At 45.2% G+C, this 23778-nt stretch overlaps 1 protein-coding gene across 1 annotated transcript; it reads left to right on the top strand.

Annotated features, from left to right (window-relative positions):
- Positions 1-5465: 5465 nt before the first annotated feature.
- On the top strand, positions 5466-20332 carry LOC119648676 (alsin homolog). The gene is made up of 10 exons (XM_038050468.1): positions 5466-5723; positions 10868-13163; positions 17367-17821; positions 17884-18017; positions 18199-18805; positions 18871-19079; positions 19140-19319; positions 19402-19550; positions 19609-19781; positions 19862-20332. Exons 1-10 carry the CDS (start codon positions 5676-5678, stop codon positions 19904-19906), a joined length of 4296 nt encoding a protein of 1431 aa, XP_037906396.1. The 5' UTR covers positions 5466-5675; the 3' UTR covers positions 19907-20332.
- The last annotated feature ends 3446 nt before the right edge of the window (positions 20333-23778 follow it).

Below are 23778 nucleotides of genomic sequence, written 5' to 3'. Positions count from 1 at the left end.
TAATCTTTAGGACGGAACTGGAAAGAGCTAGGGCGCAATTGGCATGATCCGCATTTTACAAATTAACATGCACCGGAGTGTAACCGCTCACCACTTACTAACGAAGTTCACTGCGGAGGTAGATGCTAATCTAGTGCTAATCAGCGAGCAATAGCGAAACAGGGACCGGGCTTGATGGCATCTCAACTTATCGGGCACCGCTGCCATTTGGGTTCGAGACGATGTGCGACTTCGTGTTCTTGCCGAAGACGGAGGAAATAAGCTTGTCTGGATTCGGTGTTTAGGAATACCGTTTTTTGCGTTTACCTGACGCCGAATGAGACTATGCCGGACTTTCGGCGTCGGCTTGATGTTCTGGTGAATGCCTTTTCGAGCACGGAGGGTAAATCTTGGTAGGCGGTGATATTAATGCTAGAATTGGGCATGCCTAAGCCAGACTCCAAAAGGAAATGGATTCTGGAAATGGCGGCGAGAACCGGGCTCGTAGTTTTACACCCCGGATCCACGTCAACGTTTTGACGCTCAAACTTTGAAGGAAGCATTTCTGACATCACTTTTGCGTCGGTATCTCTGGCACCATCGGTAGACAGGTGGCGAGTCTTTGAAGATTTCTCGGTAAGTGATCACCAGTACAACACGTTCGAAGTGGTTGACGCTACTTACCGGCCAGCACCAACCCGACGCTCCTTCTGGCTGTAGAATGTCGCGTAGGTGAGAATCGAGAAGTTCGTCGAAGCTTTTAGAGCAGGCAAAGCCGCACTGGAGGACGCTTCGGTGGGTGGTAGCATAGCAGCTGTCACCGTCGTAAATTCAGTGATGAACCTGATAACGTATGAAGTTTCCATGCTCCGGAGGGGCCCCAGCCGCGAAAAGCCTTCTATGTACTGATGGACGGCAGAAGTTGCCAACCTATGGAGGGCGTGTCATAAGCTCCGCCGTATGACGCGATGTTCATAGTTCAGCGAGAAGGCATGCCCCATAAAGGCAGAGTATAGATCAGCAAAATGGAGACACCACACTGCGATAAATAAAAGCAAAGCTCTTGGCTGACAGAACCTGGTCATGGGGACTTGGCTATGAGCTTGTCACCCGGAAAATCGGGGCTCTGCGGAAACCCTGCATTTTAAGTACCAACCAAATCGACCCGATTGTACGCGCATTATTCCCCAGACATCCCGTACGAGTTGACATCAATAGCGCGGAATGCGCCAAGTCCTAATAGTATCCCAGCGGAAGTTCACAAAGTAGTGTTCTGCCAACGGCAGACTTGCTGCTCGGGGCTTACAACGCTTGCTTGAAGAAGGGCATTTTTCCTTTTCGCTGGAAGGTAGCGTGAAAATGATACCCGAAAGTGCCGTCTGTATACCGACCGCTATGTATGTCTGACACGGCGAAGAAAATACTCAAAAAGTTCAACAGGAGTGGACTCGCTGAAACGTTTCACGCTGCCGGGGACTTATCGCCGAGGCAGTTCGGGTTCAGAACAGGGAGATCGACGGCGACCGAGGCACACATTTGCCGATCTCGACGGTTAGTGCTCCTCATAACGCTTGATGTAAGAAATACCTTCAATTCCATAAGATAGACAGATATGCTAAGCACATTAGAAAACTCGTTCCACGTGCCAAGCTATCTCTTGAGGATATTGAAGAATTATCTGAAAGACCGCTCCCTACTCTATGAGATGCTAGAGGGGCACGAAATTACGTCGGGAGTAGCACAGGGATGCATCCTAGAGCAGCACTTCTGGAACGCTTCCTACGATAGTCTGCTGAAACTCGATATGCCGGAAGAGTCGCGCCTGGTCGGTTATGCAGACGAAGTTACGGCACTTGTTGGAGAAAGCACTATTGATCAGGCGCAAAGCAGACTTGGCATGTTGATGGGACGGGTAAGCGGATGGACGACATAGTTTCAGCCATACACTGAAAAAAACCCGAAGTAGTCATCTTAACCAGATAGAAAATCCCGACCCTGCGTCCCATGTCGATCGGCGATTTGACTATAGAGTCAAAACCAGCAGTTAAATACCTTGGTTTAATGCTCGACTCGAAGATGAGCTTCTTCGAGCAAATCAAAGTAGCAGCGGAAAGGGCTGCAACTGTAGGCGCGATCTCCTGATTGTGTGTTCAGCAATGGAGTGACGGACGACGCTGAAACACCTTTTTCGCTTGTGAATGGTGTGATGGCATTCGTCAGCAACTTTATGCAGACACAAGGGAGCTCCCTCCAGACAACATTGTTAGAAGGATGCTGTGGAGCGCTGATACCTGGAGTTGTTTGGGCTCTTCTTATTGCGACCGGTGTAGGGACTGGATGGCAAGAGGTTCCATGAACTAACAACTACCTTCCTCCTCACCTTGACTTGAAGGCTCCCAAAGCCGAGAGAGCGGGAGGACTAGCCCGAAGTAATGTTTCAAATGGTTCTAAGCTAGTTATCGTATTTATAATGAATATCTGTAAAGTAGGCGATCAACATAAAATGCCGGAATATAAAAATAAAAACTAGTGGAAAATCGCATCTCATTTTCTTGGAAAACATTGCTAACAATCCCGTCGTAAAAGGATGTAACTCACTGTATGCGTGAGCGTTCACAGTTCCCAGTTTTCTACCAAATTTGGTGTCAATAGCTGCAACCATCTCCGAGAAAAATGTGTGTGACGGACAGACAAAAAGACAGAGGGACAGACACTGCTAGTATGGCCCTGGCGAGGATGATGCCGAACATGGGAGGGCCACGGCATACCTCTAGGTTGCTTATAGCCAGGGTGGTGACCTCAATCATGCTCTATGCGACCCCAGTTTGGAGCGAGGCGTTGCGAAAGTCAGTTAACACTAACAAACTGACTGCAGTCTTCAGGAGGGCAGCCCTGAGGGTATGCTCTACTTTCAGGACTGTCTCAGATGATGCAGCATTTGTCATCTCTGGAATGATGCCGGTTAACATCTTGGCGGATGAGTTGGCGAATATATACCCTGCGAAGCCAATCTCTCCCTTATTACAGACGAAGAACGCTGAGAGGGAGAGATCCATAAATAGATGGCAAGAACGGTGGGAACGCTCGGGAAAGGGTCGGCGGACTCACAGGCTCATTCCTGCCATCGAGGAGTGGTTGGAGAGACGACACGGTGAGATTAATTATAATCTCACCCAGTTTCTCACGAGACATGGAGGATATCTCCAATTCCTTCACAGGTTTAAATTGGAGACGTCACTCGACTGTCCAAATTGTGATGGAGTCCCAGAGGACCCAGAGCATGTATTCTTCCACTGTCCGAGATTTGTGGAAGAAAGGAGGAATCTAGAGAAGACTCTAGGAGAGGTGCTGGTACCAGAAAATCTGGTACCGAAAATACTAGCACATCAAGAGAATTGGGATGCGGTCAACTCCATGATCGCATCTATTCAAGATAAATTGCGAAAGGCAGAGGAAAGGAGAAAAGCGCGGTCACGTGCGCCGCGTATAGAAGAAATGGGATTAAGCTAGAGTGAGCTGACTCCACCCCGTGATGCAATACCTTCCGCGGGGCAGGGAGGGAGTCGGGGGTGGTTTTAGTGGGTAAAAATCCCACACGCTGGTTTGTCCAGACCAGTGTCTTTTGAAGATTTCCACCTCCTCAAAAAAAAAAAAAAAGACAGACAGACAGACAAAGGGATAGACAGATGCGCTCAATAGTGCAAAATGGAAAAAATCATCGAGGCACTCGACAAGATACAGGCGCCGAAGTACATTGTACGCATTGTGGTTGAGTTTCTCCTTGGGAGAAAATTTTACTGCGACTCGGACGATGGGCTAAAAATATTCCCGATAACTTGCGGAGTGCCACAGGGTTCTGTCCTAGGTCCTTTGCTGTGTTTAGTTATGTATGATGGAGTGTTGACGCTACGCCTACCGGACAACGTGACAACAATGGGCTTCGCCGATAATATCGGAATAACAGTGGTTGCAAAGCACCAAGACGAGATCGAGATCTATGCAATTGAAGCCATATGGGAGGTCAATTCCTGGTTGAGAAATTCTGGCCCTTCACTTGCTGAACATAAAACAGAAGTAGTTCTCATTAGCAAGAGAAGAAAGAACACAACTGTGAAAATCAAAGTTGGCGAACAAACAATTTACTCTCAACCATCGCTCAAATACTTGGGAGTAATTATTGACAGAAGAATCAACTTCAAAAGACACATTGAGTACGTCGCAACTAAAGCGTCTTCCATCGCTGCAACGATCTCGAGGATACTACTGAACATTGGTGGGCCAAGACAAAGTCGACGTCTTCTGCCCTCTATGGTAGTCAGCTTCGTGCTACTCTACGCAGTTCCAGTTTGGGTAACTGCTCTGAATAACAAAGTGAACTACCGAAAATTGGGAATGACGTATCGGCTAAGTGCACTCCGGGTATGCAGTGCGTATCGGACAACATCAGGAGAAGCAGTATATGCTCCCCATAGACATCTTGGCGAAGGAAGGCCGGAGATTCTACGACGAAACGTATGCAGCTGGAGAGTCTAGCGCATTTCGACGGCTGCTGGCACGGTGGGAATCTATCGAACTGTCGCAAAAGCGATGGGACGAGTCCCAAACTGGTCGTCGGACATACCGCATCATTCCGGATAATCGGAGATAGTTTGAGCGAAGCCATGAGGAATTAAGCTACGAGTTAACACAATTCTTAAGTAGACATGGAGGTTATCCTGCTTATTTACATCGATTTGGTCACCACGAATCACCATACTGCTCAAGATGTGGTAACGTGGCTGAAAATGCAGAGCATGTCATATTTGATTGCCCCAGGTTCACCGCGCACCGAACAAGAATGGAAGCGGTCACAGACAGGCGTTTAACACCCGAAAACATTGTGGAGTTTATGCTGGAGTCAACGTATACCTGGAACCAGGTTGTAAGGGAACTGCAAACTATTCACCAACAGCTTAGGCAGGAAGAACTACGACGAAAACAAGGAAGGGAGAAAACCATAATGAGCCGCAGTTAAAAGCTGATCCAGCTCCGCGACGCAATACTTTATAGGAGTTCCGTGGGGAGAGTGGAATAAGAAGGAGGTGGTTTTAGTGAGTAGAAATCTCACATAACTGCATGGCAAGAGCCAGCTGTAGGTTTTGATCCTTTGCACGTTCCAACGCGGAAAAAAAACAGACAGACAAACAGACAGTCGGGGGTGGTTTTAGTGGGTAATAATCCCACACGCTGGCGTGTCCAGGCCAGTGTCTTTTGAAGATTTCCACCTCCTCAAAAAAAAGACAGGCAGACAGTAAACCGATTTTAATAATGTTTTGTGTTTACACAAAACCTTAAAAAATGCCGCTTCAATTCTACATCTATTATTCATTTGAATAAAGGAACCATCAAATTGGCACCCACAACTTTATAAGCCACTGTAGTTGCCATTGGAAGTATTCCCAGCACTTCCAATCATGAGTTTGTCATGTAAACAAAAACACGTCAATTTGACAACTCCAATTAGAATCCGAGTCTAACAATAATTGGTGTCTGTGTTATCTAAAAATCGCGAGTCTTTCGCAATATTTCCCATTTGCGCTTTGTGCAAACTTGTGAGACCGTCGTGAATATGTTTATAAGTCTTTGATTGTGCGGTGCGTGTTTTTCTTCAACGGAATGAAAGTTAATCTGCGGCGAATTACCAGAAAACAGTTTCCATGGAGGCCAACAGACATTCTGACGAGACACCCGGGACAAGTGATGAGGTAGGCGGATAAGTTAGTGACCACAGGTGGAATGGACAAAAAAGGACATATCTGCCAGCAAGTTCTGTCGAATTAATCGTTATTTGAACTTCCAGAGGAGGCTGTTCTCACCTGGGCTGAGTGTAACCGAACGCTTTCTCCCCCACAGGTGCTTTGCTAATGGAGAACTTAATGCAATTATATCTGCATATTGCGGACAACTCGATATTTTGCCGTCGTTCAGCGCCTTAAGAAAGGTCAAGGCAGCCCAACAATGCCTCCAACACCCCCACAAGGGGTCGAATGCATCGCGGCACGGCTTTGAATCGAACTGCGTAATAACTTCATTTCTGAATACAAAAATGCATTGTAGTCGATTCAAGTCCGCTCTCACAAATATCTCGCTCAGTTGAAGGCTGGTCACGTCCAATGGCCGAAAAGAAGCTCTACCTTGCGCGGTAGCTGCGAGTGAATTATCTCGAAATGACGAGCGGCGCGCTGCTGCTGAAAATATCTGAATCGCTTGAACTTCTTTGACCTCTGCATGCAAATGGCACGGCTTGGTAAGGTGGTGATAAGTCGTGTAAACAGAAGAAATTCAGCAGCGGACGTATTAGATAATGCGACTGCTTTACCACCAGGCGTTATCGCAGCATTTCGCTCGCCTGGAGAAACAGTTTATGGAGCCAGATTGCAACATTGTTATGCAACATTTTAGAGAATTTTATGGCTAATTTGATTATGATAAAACGGACGCGGTTGAGATTGGAATTACGTGGTCTAGTTGGCCCTAGACCTCGATCCTCTGAGTAAACCGTATTTTTCGTGGCCACTACAAGCCGAATCGCTCCTCCGGAGCAACCGCTCCAACCGTGCTCAAATTTACAACATGTCGCCGTGCAATGTCACCGCTCGTTGGGTTTAAATGTGGATTTTTTACTGCCCTGCCGTTCGAAACAATTATATGGAAAGGGTCCGAATATTGGAGCACGTATTCAGGTTGAATGTTATCCAAATATTGTCGCCAATCTGCACGTTACTGCCATCTTTGGGTTTAATCCTCAACTTGCGCTGTTCCAAGTTGATCATTTTGGCGCACCGTTCTTTCTGCTTCACATTTTCTAGATCGATTTCATTTCTCCATCACAATTATGCGCCAATGCAATTTTATGGCTTTTCTGATTCACTCGAGTCGTACTTCCCCTAAATATTGGAAAAGCAAACTCTCCAAAACTATGAGGCATGCTCGTGTTTTTATCAAACTTGATAAATAATATTACATCAAGTGTTCAGCTTAGTCCAAGTGTGTGTATGGTGGGGGAGAAGCTACAGCTTCTGACCACTCAGGCCGTGTTGGCCCATTGTACGTCTAAAGGAATATTCCGGATTCGTTAACGTATCGCAGGATTTCCGTTAGTGGATGTGATGCTACCCGTCGCAATTGGAGATTTCTCCAAAGCCTTTGACACCTTTGACCATCGCATTCTCCTCTCTAAATTTTCATTACTACACTTCCCTGCCTCAGTCATCTCCTGGCTTTGCTCCTATCTCTCATACCGTTCACTCATCTGGCTCCTTCTCTCCTTCCTCTGGTGTTCCCCAAGGCTCTACACTTGGCCGCCTACTCTTCCTGTGTTTTTATCAATCACGTCGCCTCCATCCTCACCTGCCCGTATTTGCTTTACGCAGACGACCTTAAATTATTTGCCTCTGTTTCGTCTCCGTTGGACTGCGCTCTCTTACAGTCCAACCTTGATAATTTAGCCCGTTGGTGTTCGGTCAACAAGCTAACACTTCTTCTTCTTTTTCTTCAGCCTTTGCTCCGTTTGCGGGGTCGGCTCGTCGTGATCGGTTTCGCCATTTGGCTCTATCGAATGCCTGATCTGGGTGCAATCTCGAGGCTTTCAAATCCCCATCCAGCGTATCAAGCCACCGTTGCTTAGGTCTGCCTTTTGGTCGTTTACCATCGACTTCGATGTTCAAACCAATCTTGGCAAGTGAATTCTCGTTTGCACGAATTGCGTGACCATACCATCGAAGACGCCTCTCTCGCAACTTTTCCACGATCGGTGCAACCCCATAACGATCGCGGATATCCTCATTTCGGATGTGATCTAAACGTGTGACGCCACTAGTCCAACGTAGCATCTTCGTCTCCATTACCGCAAGACGCCGTTCATTGTCTTTTATGGTCGGCCAACACTCAGAACCATAGAGAGCGACTGGACGGACGACATTGCGGTAAATTTTAGATTTGAGACGTTCGTTGATACGTCGATCACAAAGGACACCAGTTGTGGAACGCCACTTCATCCAGGTTGCGTTAATGCGTGAAGCAATATCATAATGCAGCTCTCCATTGGCTGATAGCGTTGACCCGAGGTATTTAAATCGCTCAGTTCTGGGCAGATCACTGCCGCTGACAGTGATTGTGCCTGTTTCATGGGGATCGGTCGTCAAAAATTCAGTTTTGTTTAAATTCAATCTGAGACCGTGTTGCATGAGGCGATCATTCCATTTTTGAACAAGTTGCTCGAGATAATTTTTGCTATCAGATGCTAGGAAAACATCATCTGCATAAAGCAGTGTGTAGGGCGCGGGACGTTGGATATCCCGTATAACGGTGTCCATAACAAGGACAAAGAGAAGTGGTGAGAGGGCACTTCCTTGATGAACACCAAAAGAGACACGAAGCGGTTTTGATACACCCGCCATACTTCGAACTTTACTTTTCGGATCGTGGTAGAGCAATTGAACCCAGCGCACGAGTTCTTCTAGCACGAAGTGTTGTCGTAAAGCATACCAGATGAGTTCGTGTGGTACACGGTCAAACGCTTTCTCTAGATCCAGAAAGGCAATGTAAAGAGGGCGATGCTTCTCACGGTGTTTCTCCATGAGTAACCGCGCAGCGTGTATTGCGTCAGTAGTTCCGCAGTTCTTGACAAATCCGGCTTGATTCACGGTTATTTCAACGATTTCGCGAATACGGTTGTGAAGAATGCGTTCAAAAATCTTCATGGTATGGGAAAGTAACCGGACCGGACGGTAATTTCAACATTCTGCTGAACTACCTTTCCTGTTCCATATTGGAACAGTGGTACTTTCTTGCCAGTCAGATGGTGTTCTTCCTTCCTGAATAACCCGGTTAAAGAATTCACGGAGCCACAGTGTTGGGTCCCAGCTCTTCGCTTTCCAGAGCTCAGATGCGATGTCGTCAGGTCCTGTTGCTTTCCCCGATTTCATTTGTTTTATTGCCTCCTCGACTTCAGTTGCGCTGACTTCTGGAACTAGTCCAAATGTCGGCAATGATTGTGGAAGTGGAGGATGAGCAAATTCTTCAGCTGAAATCTGCTCGAAGTATTCTCGCCATCTATCCGTTGCGGCTCGACGGTTGGTAAGCAAAGTACCGTTCTTGTCATTAACACAACAGAAGTGTTCGATATCCTGTGTGCGTTCATCACAGCTTTTAGCAAGTCGATACAGATCTCTCTCGCCACCCCGAGTGTCCAGTTTATCGTAAAGATTTTTGAAATGGTTCGCTCGGGTGACAGCGACCGCTTTCTTTGCTTCCCGGTTGGCATTCTTATAAATTTGCCAATTAGCAGGCGTTTTATCGTCGAAAAATTTGTGGTAGAGGCGTTTCTTTTCACGGACCTTCATTTCAACATCATCATTCCAAAGGCAAGTATCTCGGTTGATGTACCGTTTACCTGGCTTGGTGACCCCGAGGGTTGCAGAGGCCGCTTTGTGGATCGTGTCTTTCATTTGGTTCCATGATTCTTCCACATTCGTAATGGTCGGCAATCGTATGAGTGAGACCGTTTCTTCTTTCTTCTCACCAAATCGCCACCATTTAATGAGACAATCGTTTGATGAACTATGTATTCATAAGTACAAGGTCATGGGTGTCCGCAAAATCGATTATACGCTCGCCACCTTCATTGCGCGCTCCGAACCCCTTTTCCCCATGACACCTGTTACCGTCTGCCTTTTCACCCACATGACCATTTAGGTCGCCGGCAATGATTATATAATCGTCAGCAGGCACGTGACAAGTCTTTTCATCGAGAAGTTGCCAGAAGGCATCTTTCTCGGCATCAGGTCGACCTGTCTGTGGTGCATACGCGGTGAAGAAGTGAATAGTGCGATCAGCTGATATAATGGTGAGCTTCATCAGCCGATCATCAAATCGTTCGACTTCTTTAATGGCATCACGGAAACCCTCTGAGATGGCAATGCCAACACCATATTGAGTGTGTGGGTTACCAAAATAGAGAAGTTTGTAGCCATTTTTACCGCGTTCGCGTTCAATGTCGCAGCTTTTCGCACCAGACCATCGGGTTTCTTGCAGAGCGCAGATGTCAATGCACCTTTTCCGAAGGGCTCTTGCGAGTTCCTCTGTCTTTCCAGTTAGGGTACCAACATTTAGCGTGCAGACACGAATTGTTTTGTTCGTTGTGGGCGGACTAACTTGCTTACGTCCTGACGCCGTCCATGCGTCAAGAACCCTTGCCCTTTTCTCGACAGGACCGGGGCCCGTCCTGACGCGTCGACTGAGGTGGACGCCCTAGCATTTCTCCGAAGCTTGTGACTCAATCCGATCATCATGTTTGTAACGACATTCTATGCATTTTCTTGGTCGACCTGTCGCTGGGCCTGTTACCAAGAGAGATCAGGTAGGATTTAGCATAGTAGAATAACTCCAATTATACTCTATTTATCTCTTTCCCAGATCTCAGCATTTTATTTTTGTTTTACTGAGGATAGTACAGAGTACGTTGCCTCAAACCCTCCTCCTTTACCTGGGTTTAGGACCAGCATACTATGTTAATAGCATGGCGGAGTTTCGTCAGTCTCTAATCAACTCTAATATTTTTTAAGTCCACATTTTTAGGCCAATTACGTTACTTCTCCCCACGTCTGCAGTCATGAGACCAGCTGGAGTGGTGGTTAAATCGAATAACTTCTCACCTCGCGTTGAGCGTTCGCATCACAACCTATTAAAGCTGTGCCAAGTGCTTTGAAATTCCCAGAAAACTGTAAAGCAATTTTTACTAATCACCGCCCTGATCATTTGCGGAATAGTTAGTTCCCTTTCAATCTTGATATTAGATCTTATTACTTAATATTGATAATCAGTTGAAGTTTTTCCTTTATATTTTCAGGGTATCCATCCCTTCTCCCTCTACTACGGCGATAGGACAGTTAATGTCATTACCGCATGCCAAATTGGTCCCATATCAAGGCTCTGCTGTTCTAACGATGGAATAGTTTTTATACTCAATAAAAGTTACGATTTGTACATGGGCTCATACGACGGCTTTAACAATTGCATTTCGCTAGACATATTGAAAGAAGGTGTAGTCGACATCGATTTGCTCAACAACCTGCTCCACATAGTCAAAGACAATGGTTCCGTTTACAAGATCAACATAAGTACAATCCCCAACAATCATTGGGAGGAAGTAACATTCCCGATCGATAACGGCAACGAAAAGATACGGATCGCAAGAGTGAAATCCAACACGATCGGAACAATTTTCATAACAGATAATCAGGAAGCTTACGGATATGGATGTTGCGGTGAAATTTTAGATTCTGACAAACCTATAAAGCTGGATTGCTTCAAAGGAAAGAGAATCTTTGATGTGAGCGCAGGTTTGGATTTCTTTGTTTTCCTTGCCGGGGATGAGAACCAGGAAGATGACGATATGAATGCGAGCACAACATCGTTGTGCGATTTAACAAGTTTGAAAAATAATCGCAGAAAGAGCGATGAGTTTGTGGTGGTGTCAAGTGATAGTACAGAAACACTGGAAATGGACGTTCATTTGAGTGACGCCGAATCCGACCGGTCGGCAGTGAGTAGAACCAATCAACACAAAGATGATCTTCAAAAGAGCATCAAATTGCTGATCCAGAAAGGACGTTGTCTCGTTAACACTTCGGTACATTCATTCGGCGCTCGAAATGGCGGCATACTCGGAACAGGTGATCATATCAAAAGGACCGGCATCAATTTCGTCCTCGGCTTAAACGGAATTGGAGTTTGTTCAATTTCCTGCGGAAGAGATCATTCTATTGCCAGAACCATCGACGGCCGACTATTTCAATGGGGAATGAATAATCATCAGCAAATTCAACCAAATGGAAAGGTTGCAGACCTTAGTGCTCCTAAGGAACTGAAATTCGACGAGAATTCCAAATCCAATGATATCTCCATATTGGAAGCATGTTGTGGCGAGCTAACTACTTTCCTGCTCAACAATGAATTCTGCATAACAGAAATCAGCAATAACCCAATAACCCGTGAATTTGTTCTGCGAAATGTAGAAGGCTCGTTCCCTCTGATTCTAACGTCCAATCACTTTATTGTGCAGAATCACAAGACTTTTGCACGAGAGTATGAAGTATTTTTGACCTCCATGCAAACAACCGTCAAGAATATGCTGCATAATAAATTCCAGATTGAATTCCTCAAATACATTCCAAACTCAAGGCAGGGTAACGATGAGCTGATGGAAGAAGCGTACGAGCTCTACAGGCGTTACTTGAAAGTTACTTATATTTTGGTATTGTGCTTGCAAACGGTCGACAGTTTTTATCGCAAGGATACCGAATACAGCCAGTTACTTTTCGTTGAATATTCGAAGGAAGTTATTCAAACTTACGTTGAATACTCGGAACTTTACTGTGATATTAAGTCTATTGATGGTTTCCAGGAAATTAAGAAAACAATTAATTGCGTCGATATCGGTCTGTATCCAGACAGTGAAGATGTCTTCTACCAACCATTCCTGCAAATATCGAACATATTAAAGTTTCTGGAATGTTTAGAAAAGCAATATGAACAGGACAAATGTATAACGGAGGCCTTAGAAGAGTGGCGTGTGCATTTCAATCGAACACAAATTGAAATTGAATTAGCGGAAAACAGTAATGAGTTTTGGCAACGTTCCCTAGGCAATACCCAACTGATGCGATACAAACAACTGCATCGTCGGGTTATTCTCGATTCAAATCGAGTTCCGTTGAGACTCAGCACTAATAATAAGTTCACAACCAGCTCGTTTATATTATTCTCTGATTTCTTCTGTCAATGCGGTGGAGGATTCTACATTTATCCTCTGAGTACAATGTGGATACAAATTGAAAACGAAGTATCAATGAAAGTTACAACGCCCGAGAAGCGATTTACGTTAGTTGCTAAGAGCCATGAGCATAAGAAGCTGTGGTACGATCAGTTTGAAAAGAGTATAAATGCAATATTGGAGAAACCAGTCACGGATCGAATGCCGAAACTGCGTTGTGCCGGGTACAAGTATAGTGACAAACATCCGAAGTATGGAGACGTGTGGTGTTACGGACGTTGGAAGCTAGGAGAAATGCATGGAGTATGTCATTTAGAGTTTCCTGATGGAAAAGTGTACTTTGGTGAGATGCGGCACGGTGATATTGAAGGTAAGTAATCCCGGATGTAGAGCTACAAATTATCTCGATTTATTGATCGCGTCCTCCAACTAGTCCTTTTTGGTCAATCATGGCTCTGCTTTACATTAACATTAGCTCGATGTGACCAGAGTGGTACAATTCATCATCATCATCAACGGCGCAACAACCGGTATCCGGTCTAGGCCTGCCTTAATAAGGAACTCCAGACATCCCGGTTTTGCGCCGAGGTCCACCAATTCGATATCCCTAAAAGCTGTCTGGCATCCTGACCTACGCCATCGCTCCATCTTAGGCAGGGTCTGCCTCGTCTTCTTTTTCTACCATAGATATTGCCCTTATAGACTTTCCGGGTGGGATCCATACGGATTAAGTGACCCGCCCACCGTAACCTATTGAGCCGGATTTTATCCACAACCGGACGGTCACGGTATCGCTCATAGATTTCGTCATTGTGTAGGCTACGGAATCGTCCATCCTCATGTAGGAGGCCAAAAATTCTTCGGAGGATTCTTCTCTCGAACGCGGCCAAGAGTTTGCAATTTTTCTTGCTAAGAACCCAAGTTTCCGAGGAATACATGGGGACTGGCAAGATCATAGTCTTGTACAGTAAGCGCTTTGACCCTATGGTGAGACGTTTCGAGCGGAACAGTCTTTATAAGCTGAAATAGGCTCTGTTGGCTGACAACAACCGTGCGCGGATTTCATCATCGTAGCTGTTATCGGTTGTGATTTTCGACCCTAGATAGGAGAAATTGTCAACGGTCAAAGGTGTGTTCTCCTATCCTTATTCTTCTTCGTGTTTGACCAGTGCGGTTTGATGTTGTTGGTTGATTCGTCTTCGGTGCTGACGTTGCCACCATATATTTTGTCTTGCCTTCATTGATGTGCAGCCCAAGATCTCGCGCCGCCTGCTCGATCTGGATGAAGGCAGTTTGCACGTCTCGGTTGGCTCTTCCCATGATGTCGATATCGTCAGCATGGGCCAGTAGTTGGGTGGACTTGAAGAGGATCCTACCTCTTGCATTTACCTCAGCATCACGGATCACTTTCTCGAGGGCCAGGTTAAAGAGGACGCATGATAGCGCATCCCCTTGTCGTAGGCCGTTGTTGATGTCGAACGGTCTTGAGAGTGATCCTGCTGCTTTTATCTGACCTCGCACATTGGTCCTAGTCAGTCAGTCTTATCAATTTCGTCAGAATACCGAATTCTCTCATGGCAGTGTACAGTTTTACCCTGGCTATGCTATCATAGGCGGCTTTAAGTCGATGAATAGATGGTGCAACCGGTGTCCATATTCCAACAGTTTTTTCGCTTCGTTTGTCGCAGAGAGAAAATCTGATCTGTTGCTGATTTGCCTGGAGTGAGGCCTTTTTAGTATGGGCCAATGATGTTGTGGGCGTATGGGGCTATCCGGCCTAGCAAGATAGCGGAGAATATCTTATAGATGGTACTCAGCAACGTGATACCTCTATAATTGCTGCACTGTGTGATATCTCCCTTTTTATGTATGAGACAGATTATGCCTCGTTGCCAATCGTCAGGCATTGATTCGCTGTCCCATACCTTGAGCACAAGTTGATGAACCACTTGGTGTAACTGGTCGCCTCCATATTTAACCAATCCGGCTGTAATTCCATCGGCTCCTGGCGACTTATGATTTTTTAGTCGATGAATTGCACGGACTGTTTCTCCTAAACTTGGTGGTGGCAGTATTTGTCCGTCGTCTTCCGTTGGCGGAACCTCCAACTCGCCGATGTTCTGGTTGTTCAGTGGCTCATCAAAGTATTCAACCCATCGCTCTAATATACCCATTCTGTCGGAAATCAGATTTCCCTCTTTATCTCGGCAATATGAGCATCGAGGTGTATAAGGCTTCATCCTGCTGACTTGTTGGTCAAACTTGCGCGCCTGGTGCGGTTGCTCCCTATACTTTTCTAGTTCACAGACTTGTTGGTTCTCCCAGGCTTCCTTTTTCCGTCTGTGAAGTCGCTTCTCCGCTCGACGGAGTTCGTGATAAGTCTCTGCGCGTGCCCGCGTTCTTTGAGAATGCAACATTACTCGGTATGCGGCATTCTTCCGTTCCGTTGCTAACTTACATTCATCGTCAAACCAGCCGTTCCGACTCCTTTTGCGGCTGGGGCCAAGTATGTTTGCGGCCGCATCCATGATAACGTTCTTCAGGTGATTGTGAAGATCATTTGTTGATGCTTCATCTCCAGGTCCTCTGTTGACTGCGGTTGTTGCGGCATCCATTTCCCTCTTATAGGTGTCGCGGAGGGTTGTGTTGTGGATGGCTTCAGTGTTCACTCTCACCTGATTGTCAGAGGGGATTCTAGGTGGTATTGTTATTCGAGCTCGGAGCACCATGCCAACGAGATACTGATCCGAGTCTATATTGGCCCCCCTATATGTTCTGACATTCATCAAGGCTGAGAGGTGGCGGCGTTCGATCAACACGTGGTCAATTTGGATGAAAGTGGTCCCGTCTGGAGAGGCCCACGTATGTTTGTGGACCGCTTTCCGCGCAAACCAGGTACTTCCAACAACCATTTCGTGTGACCCTGCTAATTGAATAATCCGCAGTCCGTTATCATTTGTTTTTTCGTGTAAGCTATGGGAGCCAACGTATCGCCTGAATACGGGCTCATTCCCTACTTGGCTGTTAAAATCCCCAAGTATGATTTGATATCATATCTGGGACAGGCTTCGAGGGTTCGTTCTACTGCTTCGTAGAAGGTATCCTTCTCCGACTCTGCAGTCTCCTCTGTAGGGGCATGAACATTAATCAGGCTTATATTTCTAAACTTGCCTTGCAAGCGCAGAGTGCATAGTCCTTCGCTTATATTTTCAAAGCCGATAACAGCAGGTTTCATTTTTTGACTGACTAAGAAACCTAGCAAGAAAAATTGCGAACTCTTGGCCGCGTTCGAGAGAAGAATCCTCCGAAGAATTTTTGGCCCCCTACATGAGGATGGACGATTCCGTAGCCTACACAATGACGAAATCTATGAGCGATACCATGACCGTCCGGTTGTGGATAAAATCCCTCTCAATAGGTTACGGTGGGCGGGTCACTTAATCCGTATGGATCCCACCCGGAAAGTCTATAAGGGCAATATCTATGGTAGGAAAAGAAGACGAGGCAGACCCTGCCTAAGATGGAGCGATGGCGTGGGCCAGGACGCCAGACAGCTTTTAGGGATATCGAATTGGTGGACCTCGGCGCAAAACCGGGATGTCTGGAGTTCCTTATTAAGGCAGGCCTAGACCGGATACCGGTTGTTGCGCCGTTGATGATGATGATGAAGAAACCTACTCCGAGCACATGGTTTACTGGATGGCCACTATAATATATGGAGTAGTGGCTCTTCTCTAGGAAACCGGTCCCTGCCCATCGCATCTCTTGCAACGCTGTTATATGAGCCCTATATTGGGACAGGGTATCGGCTAGCTGCTCGTCAGCTTCATCTCTGTACAGGGAGCGCACGTTCCATGAGAAAATGCACAAATCGTTATTCCGTGTTCGTTGCCGGGCCCGTCGTTTTAAAATCCGTCATGTCCGAGGCTCCTGTTGTGGCTTCGTAACAAGTTGTTTTCCGTGTAGGGTTTTTCAGCCCTACCCAACCCCCAATCTGGAGGACCAGTTGGTACAATTTGTCCCGTTTTTAGGCGCGGGAGACTCGCCTTCATCCTTCTCCGTCTGCAGCTTTTCGTTAAGAAAGAGCTCCCAGCGGTCACCACGTGGAGGTGGAGATAGGGTTTGGTAGTAGAGCTGTTGGTGTTGGTTCAGCAGGCATTTCCCAGGTTTTATGCTCCATCGTGGGTACCAATCCACGTTTCGCCCTGGGACCTATACTACCCTTTGACCACAATAGTATTGTCAGAGTCATGTAGAGTGTATGTCTATGATACACACACACGGACAGGTTGGTACAATTTGTCTCATTTTCGAGTACGGGAGATTCGCCTTCATCCTTCTCCATCTGCAGTTTTTTGTTGAAAAAAAAACTCCCAGCGATCACTACGTGGAAGTGGAGATAAAGTTTGATAGTAGAGTTCTTGGTGTTGATCAGCAGGCGGTTCCTAGGTTTTATGCTCCATTGTGAGTAATCATCCTCGAATTCACTCTGGGACCTTTACTACTCTTTGACTGACTGTTTAAAATGCTACTCCGTAGATAAACATTTATTCAAACACACAATCCCATCCAGGTTTCGGTAAAATGCTACTACCCTCCGTTGGCATGTATGAAGGATCGTTTCGTGGTGGAAAATTTCATGGCTACGGAATATATGAAATGCGAGACAATGAAATCTACGAAGGAAACTTTCGCGATGGACTCTTCGAAGGACATGGCACTTTACGAGGAAATACATACACTTATGTAGGACAATTCGCGAAAAATGCCAAGCACGGTTACGGGATACTGGACGATGCAATGAGCGGCGATAAATATATGGGAATGTTTGTCGACAATAAACGATCTGGACCGGGAATCTGTATAACGATGAATGGCGATTATTTTGAAGGAATTTATCGAAATGATGTATTGTCTGGGGATGGATTGGCAATTTTTGAAAATGGAAATTACTACGAGGGAGAGTTGGGAATGCATGGTCCTAGTGGACATGGAAAGTATTATATTCCACAAACGGAAGTTCAAACGGTAAGTGTTTGAGGTGTTTTCTAGTGACTTGCGTTTGGAGATATATGAGTTCTATATTACAGACAAATGAAACGAATGATAGTACAATTCACATGAAAGGCAGTATACTTGCGGGGACTTTGAGTGGAAACTGGGACGAAGTAAAAGTCACTAATGGAACTGCTTCCTTGAATCAAATATTTCTCAAGTACCCAGAGTAAGTTGAAGTAATAATGGTGCATATATTGAAACTTGAACGTAAAAGTTATCTTGTTTAAAACAGGGATTAATCCCATGATGTATAGTTGGGTTTTTTCGATTTTTTTCTAAGTCATCTTGTTATCATCTTTACCCTTGACCATACCAAATCATCAAATATTCAACATTTAAATTTTTAGTAACATCGGCGATCATATTATAAGCAACTCCCGAAAGTGGCACACACTTTTCGAGAATTGGGAAGAGGAAGTGTTCGGTGGCCTTCATCTGGTCGACACGAATCTAATTTGGAACAAAATTGCCGTCTACATGAAAACCCTTGAAGATAAAGAGAAAATTCGTGAACATGACTCGACAAAAGTAGGCAACTATTTTGCCAAAAACATTACAATGCAAATGAATATTTCTGAGATAAGCCTAAAAAACTCATTGAGTCTCGATAAGATCAGCTTACGTTCAACGAATAGTCTGAATAGCAGACGAAGCTCATCGATGCGATTGAATAAACGACGAAAGTCATACAGTAATGAGATTTTATTTGATCGGGCCCGATCTGGCAGTCGACGATATCGAAACGCATCGAAGAACAGTTCAGTGTACAGTGCAGCAGCAATGAATTGGAAGATCTTCTACGATTCCAGTTTTCCAACCGAATTTAATGCTTTGGGGGAATCGAAGAGCGGAAGTAGTGTTGAAAATTTGCCACGTTTAGAATTTATTCCGCATTTTGGTATAAAGACTTTGAGCAGTCAAGATTTGAAGTCCATAAACGAGTATTTGGGGATGGTAAGGAAGTCACATTCTTTGAGTCCAAGAAACGGACCCTCAAAACAATGAACTTCTGTTTCTAGGCCTTCAAAGATCGACGCCATCCATTGTATATTTTAAACCAGCGTATTTCCAACTGCTTCTATTTGTCATATGGCTGTTGGAAAGTCAAGCCGACACCAGTTCTATCTAGTCAAGCAATGGACGAATGGGAGTTAATTTCTATGCAAATGTATCGTATCATACAAAAAATGTTTCCTGCCTTAAGTCTAGTACAAACTGATGAAGAGGGGTGAGATCTTAGCCACAACTAATCTGAAGAATTAGCTCAATTTCGATTTCTGTCTTCCAGAAAAAGAATATCACATATCAGCCTCCTCTACCCAATTGTATTATCCGAGGGAATTTATTCAACACTTTTTGTCCTTTATGCCAACAAGTATAGTCAACGAGACGAATTGTATCGACAGCGCCTGCTTTCATGCGAGAAGAAAACGAACAATGATCTCATAAGATTTTTGAGTTTGGAATTGTAAGAATGAGTTTTTTTAGTCTAGTTTTTTATTTAGTAGAAACAGCTCCGCCTTTTAATTCAACATCCAACTGAATTTCAGATCAATCGAATCCACAATAAACAACCCAATATTCAACGACGCCATTGCTACCCTAAAAATGGTCAAGGAGAAGTACTGCCCTCATGCTATGCTTGTAGTAATAAAAAAAGCCATGCAATTAGTTGAGGAAGCTTACAGAAACTCGACTGGTAAGGCCAATTCGCTTCAAAAATCTCCGTTATTCTTAGATACTTCTCCATTTTATAGAGGGAGCAATTGCCCTTGGAGCTGATAACATCATGCCGCTTGCAATAATCCTGGTTTTACGCGCCGAAGTTCCACATTTAGGAGCCGAACTAGCTCTACTTGAAGACTTGTTAGGTTCCGATTTTGAGAGTGTTATGCTCGGATTTTCTGGATATTGTTATACCACAATCAAGGTGAGAAGAATCTCTAATTTAAAAGATTGAATAATTCTTTTGCCTTCAAATAAAATTGAGTCATTTGATCATCATTTCAGGCGACTTATGAACACATTATAAGTGACAAGTTTTACCATAAATAAAGAGAAATGGGGACTGTAAAATAACATTTTCTGATACACATTCCATACAGCAAGAGAAACAAATTTTATTGAAATGTTGCATGACATGCATGCAACACATTATTGCATTGAAATCGATGCGGAGTGTAAAGAGATGATTGGAGAGTACCTAACTGTTCTGTGCAAGTGGTAATCTGTTTTAATATATTATTTAATTTTAGGTAGTGCCCTCAGCAATTATGTATTTAAAATATTTTTTTTTTTGTGTTCAAGTTTATGTATATCCAAATTGTTATTGTTGTTGAATATTTTACTAAAAACCAAAGTGATAAAAAAAAATATTAAAAATCTTGCTATCTCCCAACTGCAAACCACATAATATTATACTAAAATTAAGACTAGAAGTTCATAAAATATATTTAACGAATTTATAGTGAACCCAAGAAAGAATCTTTTTTCTGTTATTGATTGTCTCGTCCTTACATTTCAAAATAATGATTCTAAACAGCCATCCCCTCGCCTTCCTTAACAAAATGCGATCACCTACGGGTTAGTTTATCTAATATGGCGTAAGCAAGATAACTGATGCTACCAAAATGTATCGGATCCGAAACTGCATCATCAACGTCACAACAATCGGTATCTGATCTAGGCCTTCTTTTGTAAGGAACTCCAGACATCCCGGTTTTGTGCGGGCGGCGTCCTCACGCCATCGCTATATTTGAAGGAAGGTCCTCCACGACTTCTTTTTTTTTCTACCGTGGATACTGCCCTTAATGGACTTCTGGGCTGTATCATTCTCACGAATTAAGCAACCCGCCCACCGCAACCTATTTAACCCGAATTGATCCACAACCAAACAGTCGTGTGTGTGTGTGTATGGTGGGGGAGAAGCTTCAGCTTCTGAGCACTCAGGCCGTGTTGGCCCATAGTACTCGCCTCCCCCGTCTAACGGAAAATTCCGGATTCGTTAACGTATCGCAATATTTCCATTAGTGGATGTGATGCTACCCGTCGCAATTGAAGAACATCGGCACCAAAGATCTGATGCCTGATGCGTCCATAGGCGGGGCATTCACATAGGAAATGCTCCGTGGATTCCGCTTCCTCATTACAGGAGGGACATGTATCATCTTCGGTAATTCCTATTCCTGGTCAGAATGCCCACAATACACCTGCAAGTTCTCCTGCTTTTCGACAGGATAAACTTTGCGGTACGTATGTTCGGTTCTGACAGGAAAAGTTTGGTTTGTCGAGCAGCCTTTAGGCTCTGGCACCTGTCCTTATGGGAAGCTTGTTCCCGGTTTTTGAAAACAGACTTAGCCAATGCTACTGATACTCCAATTGCTGGCTCCGGTCCCGGAATAGGGGAGATTGACCCCTCTTTCGCTGAAGCGTCCGAGATTTCATTTCCCTCTATGCCACTGTGACCAGATACCCAGAGTAGTTCCACCGTATTGAATCTAGACATAGAGTTCAAACGGTTTCTACATTCCTGAACGATTTTCGAGGTGATCAAAGGACTGCTCAATGCCCTCAGTGCAGCTTGACTTACACTGCAGATTGCGATGCGCCTGCCCTTCAACCGCTCGTCAATCACCCAGTTTGCCACCCTTAGGATCGCATAAACTTCGGCTTGAAAAATCCTTGCATATTGTCCCAAAGGAAAAGCCCACTTCTCATTTTTATCCGAGAGGTAGACTCCGGCTCCAGAACCCTCTTCTGTTTTTGAGCCATCGGTGTAGAAGACTTCCGTATATCCCGCCACGCATTCCTCTGGGTCTACCCAGTCCTCTTTACGCTTCAGGGTAACTTCATATCTTCTACCAAACAGATGTATGGGGACACGAGAATCGGAAGGCATTGTAAGAACTGGATTCAGTCCCCCCAGTAACTCTTCGAACGGTCTGTGCCCCCCACATCCGTTGTTTCCCCATAGATCTAATCGAATTAGTCTATCCAGGGGCTGCAAATTGAGTAGTGCATTCAGAGCTGCGCCGGATGTCGTGCTCATGGCACCAGTGATACCCAGAGACACAGTTCTTTGCAGTGCGGCTAGTTTACGGTGAAAACCTTTTTGTCTCACCTTAACCCACCACACTACGGATGCATATACGAACATCGGCCTAATGATGGCAACGTATATCCACATTACCACATGACGCCTGAGTCCCCATGTCGAGGCAAAGGTCCGTCTGCACAGCCCATAAGCTGTGAGAGCTCGTTTCATCTTTACCTCTACATGTTTGTTCCAAAGAAGTTTTTTTATCTAGAGTGACTCCCAGATATTTCACTTCTTCGGAGAGTAGAAGGGTAGTACCCCTCATCCCAGGAGGACAAAGTCCATCCAGTTTTCTCCTTTTTGTGAATAAAACCATTATGGTTTTATTTGGATTAACTGACAGACCATGTCTAAGGCACCAGCTGTCTATCAAATCAACAGCACGTTGTATATTCCTACACACCGTTCCAAGATCCCGATCAACAGCAAGTACAGCCACGTCATCAGCATAAGCTTGAGCGTGTATTGGCAAATTTTTCAGTTCGCATAGGAGTGAGTCGATCAGCATACTCCACAGAAGTGGCGCACCTTGGAGGAGACACCGAGTGAAAAGTATACCGAGGTCCTCGAAAAAGTCTCGAAAGCCATAGAGGCGGAAAGAACTGGATCAACCAGGGAAGTAGACCTGCTGCCCAGTGAAGAGCAGAAGCCGGACGACCTAGACCTAGGAGTTCTAGGGCTCAGGGTGGATAGCGACGCACAGGAAAGCGCCATGTCGGAGGAGGAGGGCGATACTCCGACAGTGGAGCTCCAAACAATAATGGAGTCAATGACCCACCACTATGCGAAACCTGCATCTGCGGTAATTGCAAGAGCAAGTTCCAAGGAGAACATTGGAATAGTGCTGGCTCAGGAACCCTGGGTGTACCGGAGGTAGATTCGTGGTCTGCAAGGAGGAAGCATGCAGGTAATTTGAGACTTCTCTTGTGAAAAACCAAGAGTTTGCATAGTTCTTAACAGTAATTTAAAATATATATGTTTTTCAGAGTTCCTGACCGGGCACCTTGTGACTATCCAAGTCTCATTGGAAGCCGAGAGGAGCACTCGAGAGGTAGTTGTTACCTATGGGGCGGTAATCGGGGCCGAAAGAACTGAACTCAGCACACAAGCCAGGGAATTACATAAACTCCAAAGACTGGCTTGCGTGTATATCAGTGGGGCAATGAGAACATGCCCAACGGTATCCCTGGAGGTCCTTCTGGGATTAACTCCTCTCCATCTGCACATACAGATGCAGGGAAGGAGGGCAATATTTAGGATTGCTAGGAGATCAGTGAGGCGGGGAGCTGCCTAAACCGAAGGAAGATTGATATTCTTTCTAGGCAGTATCCCGAATTCCTAATAGCAAGGTTCACTTTGATAAGAAGTTTGAAACACGTTGGAGTAACAAAGCAAACTGAGAGAGCGTGGCGTGGGACATACGGCTTAAACCAGCAACTGATTACTTGGTACACTGCCGGATCCCTAACAGCAGAGTGAGCTGGGGTCGGTGTCATTGGTCCAAGGAAAATGTACTTGGAGCCAATGGGTACGTACACTAACATATTCCAGGTGGAAATATACGCCATAGACAGATGTGCCTCTTTTAATTTCTAAAGGAACTACAGTGGACAGAATATTGCTATTCTCATCGATAGCCAAGCAGCGATCAAGGTACTTAGATCTAACCAGGTGAACTCTAAACTGGCATGGGAAAGCTTTGAGAGATTGAATACAGTCGTCCAATAAGGTCTGGATATTCTGGGTTGCAGGCCATGCTGGGTTGGAAGACAATGAGACAGCGGACGAGCTAGCCAAGAAGGTAGCAGGGACGCCTTTACACGGGCCAAAA

Source organism: Hermetia illucens, chromosome 2 (genome assembly GCF_905115235.1).
Source record: "Hermetia illucens chromosome 2, iHerIll2.2.curated.20191125, whole genome shotgun sequence".
NCBI lineage: Eukaryota > Metazoa > Arthropoda > Insecta > Diptera > Stratiomyidae > Hermetia > Hermetia illucens.
Note: the sequence above shows the minus strand (reverse complement) of the source record. Positions and strands in the feature narration are given on the sequence as shown.